The sequence below is a fragment of the Salvelinus sp. IW2-2015 genome, linkage group LG17 (assembly GCF_002910315.2).
Source record: "Salvelinus sp. IW2-2015 linkage group LG17, ASM291031v2, whole genome shotgun sequence".
Taxonomy (NCBI): Eukaryota; Metazoa; Chordata; class Actinopteri; order Salmoniformes; family Salmonidae; genus Salvelinus; species Salvelinus sp. IW2-2015.
In genome coordinates, this window is record NC_036857.1 from 5,690,415 (window position 1) to 5,696,414 (window position 6,000).

A 6,000-nucleotide genomic window follows, 5' to 3' on the forward strand; every position below is an offset into this window, starting at 1 on the left:
AAGGGAGAGTTTGTCCTATGAGACAGTACAAAGGGGAAGGTGGTCATAGCAAAGATAAGAGGAGGGGGGAGGTTGTCCTACTGAGACAGTACAAAGGGGAAGGTGGTCATAGCAAAGATAAGAGGAGGGAGTTTGTGAGAGAAAGAGTGAAAGATTCATGTTCTGTAGGTTGGTAGTGTGTCGTACTTGGCTACGGCTAGCAGGACGTGTGGGTCGTGTTCACACTTCTTCAGAGCATCAACACTCTTAGTCTTCCTCTGGGGCCGTGCCTCCAGAAACACTGCCTCAGCCCACAGGATACCTACAGAAAGACAGAGATATATGTAAATACAATATGTAAGAGTATTTTCTCCACCCTGAACTGTTTCATGTTGAACTGATGATCATGATTAAATATAGACATAGTTAAAACACAAACAACTTTAACCTTCTGATTCTGACTAAACCATGTCACTTGAGTAAACGCATTACACTTCTGTTTTATTTACACTTCACTAGCTAGGTTTCCAACCAGTTGGCGACAGATTTCCATGTGAATATTCTAAAATCCACATAAATACAAAAAGACAACATTTCCCAGCGGAGATGTTCACATCATCAAATTGACTTGTTGCAGATAAAAGGCTGTGCGTGATGACGTAATGCACACACAAATGACTTGTGCAGTTAAATTCCTATGTACTGAATAAAAAAATCTAATGTAAATGGGTTTCCATCGCATTTTCAACTCTACTGTTGTTAAAAAATATTGTTGCGTTAAAGAGCAAATGTGCCCAGCAGCTCGAAGAAACAGCATACTACATGATGAGATCATTATTATTTTGTTTTGTCAAACGGCAGTCAAGCATCAATCATCATGTCACCAGAAAAAGACCCTCAAAATGTATTGGAAAGGATCATCAAGCTCATCTAGCACTTTCACCACCCTGTGAAGTTCAGAACTTATTTCATCTGCAGCCTAATAAACTGCATGCTTTCCTGACGAGTCCTAGTGGAAAGACCACACACCATATCATCGCGTGACTCCAAGTTTACGTCAAAATGGTTATTATATCCATATTTGTGCATAAAGGCATTTCCACCTCCATTTCACAAGAAGATCCCACCTTTGCTAGAGTATTGTTTTGTCGACATTTGCAAAGTTTACCGACACATTTGCTGTTTCCATCAGGTCTGTCGTGACATTATCTATCCGACGTGTACTTGACTCGCATAAAAATGTTAGATGGAAACCTGGTTAATGTGAGTAAATACATCTCATATTCTCAACAGTGAGACCTAGCTAACTGGGACAATCATCACCTGGATCTAGCAGACTAAAAAGACTGAGAATTGCTTTCCATCACACACACATTGTGACTGACTGTCTTACCTGAGTTGGGGCACTCTTGTAGGGCTTTAGCCATCAGTGTGTTGGCGATGTTCTTCAGCCCTGCCCTGAACTCCAATCTCACCGACTCCAACCTGACAACACACACAAGGTAATGTGTATGCATCACCCAGTTTGTGTGTTTTAAGTGTGTGTGTCTGTGTGTAAGCGTAATGCGTCTGTATATCTCACCATAGGTCTGGGCTCTGTGGGTTCTTGAGGCGTGATTTCTCCAGAATGGATCTGGCCCTGGTCAGCTGGCCAACCCTCTCCTCCAGACGAGACAGCAGCAGCCACAGGGACATGGAGTGGGGACACTTCTTCAGCTACACACACACACACACACACACACACACACACACACACACACACACACACACACACACACACACACACACAGAGTTAAGATGAATCAGTGTTAAACACACATCTGTTTTAAGACCGGGTCAATAACTGGGCCACATTGAACTTCAGACAGCCTACTGTCTCTCTAGCTATATGAATGTATTCAGATCGCTCATCATCCAGAATGCCCGCTCCTGTCTTCACGTCCAATCTCCCTTCCACCTCTCTCACCCCCTGGTTGTAGGCCTCCCTGGCCTTCTCGTTGTGCTCAGACTGCTCCTCTATCTGTCCCCTCATCATCCAGAGCTTGGGGAAGTCCTCATAGTGTTTAAGAGCCTCGGTGCACAGCTCGTGGGCCGCTTCGATGTTCCCCAAAACCCACTCCAGCTTTACTGACTTCATAAACACCTGCAATGGGACAAACACACACTCTGTATATACATGTTTCATCTTAGTCATTACATGGAGGCCTCCATCACTCATTCATATATCTTTATGTACATATTCTTCATCCCTTTACACTTGTGTGTATAAGGTGGTTGTTGTGAAATTGTTAGGTTAGATTACTCGTTGGTTATTACTGCATTGTCGTAACTAGAAGCACAAGCATTTTGCTACACTGGCATTAACATCTGCTAACCATGTGTATGTGACAAATAACATTTGATTTGACATTAGAACACTTATTCTCAGCAGCATTCCATTCTGAATAAAATCTTGCAGAAGAAATAGCATTGAACAAATACATTTTTGGTGGCAAGACATCAGACAACCATTTCAAATGTAACTAATATCATGTTAATGCTGCCAGGTGCAACATCCTCAAGCCTAGCCTGAGTGTTTCTACCTTCAACAACACCACATAGTTACTTTATCTGGCAAGGCAATGCTATGATCTCCTGGAGACAGACAGCACTTTGGCAGTTTCCCATCCAGTTGTGAATCTAGCAAGCCTGGGCATGGACGCATGGATAACACACCATTAGATTCATATAATACTTCCTCCCAAAACAAGTCTGAGGTCTCCACCTCACCAACTGCTGGTGTTCTACGTGACCGAGAAGCAACCCCTACACACCTAGCACAGCCAGCAGCTTCCACATTCACATTTCCCCTGATAGTAAATGACTGAGGGAACTGTGTGTGTGCACACCATGTGATCTATATATCCCACTGGGCCATTCTGACAAGACAAATGAGTTTTGAAATATCCCCTGGGGCTTTCGTTCTCTTTCACCCGACACTGATGTTGAGGTTGGGCAAACTGGAGGATGGATGACTGTAGGACTCGCTCTGATTCAGCTCTTTGTATCCATAGAGGAGTCTTGGCTGACTGTAGGACTCGCTCTGATTCAGCTCTTTGTATCCATACTATCCATTCTCTCCTGTTTCTATTAGACCCACCACTATGTCATTTCTCTCTGTTCTATTAGACCCACACTATGTCATTTCTCTCCTTTCTATTGGACCCACTATGCATTTCTCTCCTGTTCTATTGGACCCACCACTATGTCATTCTCTCCTGTTCTATTGGACCCCCACTATGCCATTTCTCTCCTGTTCTATTAGACCACCACTATGTCATTTCCTCCTGTTCTATTAGACCCCCAGCTATGTCATTTCTCTCCTGTTCTATTGGACCCCCACTATGTCATTTCTCTCCTGTTCTATTGGACCCCACTATGCATTTCTCTCCTGTTCTATTAAGACCCACCGCTATGCCATTTCTCTCTCTGTTCTATTGGACCCCCACTATGTCATTTCTCTCCTGTTCTATTGACCCCCACTATGTCATTTCTCTCCTGTTCTACTGGACCCCCACTATGTCATTTATCTCCTGTTCTATTGGACCCACCACTATGTCATTTCTCTCCTGTTCTATTGGACACCACTATGTCATTTCTCTCCTGTTCTATTAGACCCACCACTATGTCATTTCTCTCCTGTTCTATTGGACCCACACTATGTCATTTCTCTCCTGTTCTATTAGACCCACCGCTATGTCATTTCTCTCCTGTTCTACTGGACCCCCACTATGTCATTTTCTCCTGTTCTATTGACGCCACCACTATGTCATTTCTCTCCTGTTCTATTAGACCCACCGCTATGTCATTTTCTCCTGTTCTACTGGACCCCACTATGTCATTTCTCTCCTGTTCTATTGGACCCCCACTATGTCATTTCTCTCCTGTTCTATTGGACCCACCGCTATGTCATTTCTCTCCTGTTCTATTGGCACCACCACTATGTCATTTCTCTCCTGTTCTATTAGACCCACCACATATGTCATTTCTCTCCTGTTCTATTGGACCCCCACTATGTCATTTCTCTCCTGTTCTATTAGACCCACCGCTATGCATTTCTCTCCTGTTCTATTGGACCCACCACTATGTCATTTCTCTCCTGTTCTATTAGACCCACCACTATGCCATTTCTCTCTGTTCTATGGACCCACCACTATTTCATTTCTCTCCTGTTCTATTGGACCCACTGCTATGTCATTTCTCTCCTGTTCTATTGGACCCACTGCTATGTCATTTCTCTCCTGTTCTATTGGACCCACCGCTATGTCATTTCTCTCCTGTTCTATTAGACCCACCACTATGTCATTTCTCTCCTGTTCTATTAGACCCACCACTATGTCATTTCTCTCCTGTTCTATTAGACCAACTAGATTTCTCTCCTGTTACTGACGCCCACCACTATGTCATTTCTCTCCTGTTCTATTGGACCCACTGCTATGCCATTTCTCTCCTGTTCTATGACCCACCACTATTCATTTCTCTCCTGTTCTATTGGACCCACTGTATGTCATTTCTCTCCTGTTCTATTGGACCCACTGCTATGTCATTTCTCTCCTGTTCTATTGGACCCACCGCTATGTCATTCTCTCCTGTTCTATTAGACCACCACTATGTCATTTCTCTCCTGTTCTATTAGACCCACACTATGTCATTTCTCTCCTGTTCTATTAGACCCACCACTATGTCATTTCTCTCCTGTTCTACTGGACCCACCACTAGTCATTTCTCTCCTGTTCTATTGGACCCACTGCTATGCATTTCTCTCCTGTTCTATTGGACCCACCCTATGTCATTTCTCTCCTGTTCTATTGGTTTCATATCAACTTTCTTTATTGTCCTCAAGCCAAAGACATTCCAAGTCATATTAGCAACCCATCGTAGCTGTTGCATCTTTAGATTCCCTCCTGTTTCTACTTTTTTAACAGATTTTCATCTCTGTCACACGCTATCAGGTGAACTGTTTAGAATGGCATCTTCCCAGCGAATTGCAATTTGACAAATGTTTGAAAATTATGCTTTTTTGTCTCCTTCATTACATGAGTTCCGTGGTCTGTTAAGACGCATTTCCATAATCTAAATGTGATTTCTGTCATGGCCGGTGAATTAAAATCTTCCCGGTCATCTTCCCGGTCAACCCTGGGTTGTGTATGGGTGGGAATGAGCGGATGTGTGATAGAGGATATATAATATGATGCTTGTGTATGGGTGGGAATGAGCGGATGTGTGATAGAGGATATATAATATGATGCTTGTGTATGGGTGGGAATGAGCGGATGTGTGATAGAGGATATATAATATGATGCTTGTGTATGGTTCACGTGTGAGCCTCGACCGGAACTTTAGTTGAGGGGGGACAGAAGACAATATCCTGCTGCTCCACTGTACAGATGTAAGTCTTAATTCGACCAGTTTCTCACCGCAGGAAAATAATCCTGCAGCTACAAGAAACGTGGATTATAATCAATGGACATTTTTGTAGGGGTTAATACATTTTATGTTAGGGAAAATCAAGTCGGACAATTTTTACGTGGAAATTACAAACTTGAAATTACACTACAAGTTTATATTTCCTGCGGCGCAGGACAATTCTCTGGGAAAACAGAGTGATCAAATTTAGCCATAACCTTTAACTGTTAGCCTCAGCCAAGACTCTCCTCTATGGATACCAAAGAGCTGAATCAGAGCGAGTCCTACAGTCAGCCAAGACTCCTCTATGGATACAAAGAGCTGAATCAGAGCGAGTCCTACATCAGCCAAGACTCCTCTATGGATACAAAGAGCTGAATCAGAGCGAGTCCTACAGTCAGCCAAGACTCCTCTATGGATACAAAGAGCTGAATCAGAGCGAGTCCTACAGTCAGCCAAGACTCCTCTATGGATACAAAGAGCTGAATCAGAGCGAGTCCTACAGTCAGCCAAGACTCCTTTATGGATACAAAGAGCTGAATCAGAGCGAGTCCTACAGTCAGCCAAGACTCCTCC

The 6,000-nt window shown here is 43.4% G+C and overlaps 1 protein-coding gene across 1 annotated transcript in view; it reads right to left on the minus strand.

The window, feature by feature from the left end:
• prpf6 (PRP6 pre-mRNA processing factor 6 homolog (S. cerevisiae)) overlaps positions 1–6,000 on the minus strand; it is a 31,048-nt gene that overhangs the window by 4,086 nt on the left and 20,962 nt on the right. The window contains exons 16-19 of the mRNA XM_024005533.2: positions 1,946–2,122; positions 1,562–1,695; positions 1,373–1,464; positions 187–301 (exon numbers count right to left, since the gene is read on the minus strand). Coding sequence (XP_023861301.1) covers positions 187–301; positions 1,373–1,464; positions 1,562–1,695; positions 1,946–2,122 — 518 coding nt within the window. The remainder of the gene's footprint in view (positions 1–186; positions 302–1,372; positions 1,465–1,561; positions 1,696–1,945; positions 2,123–6,000) is intronic.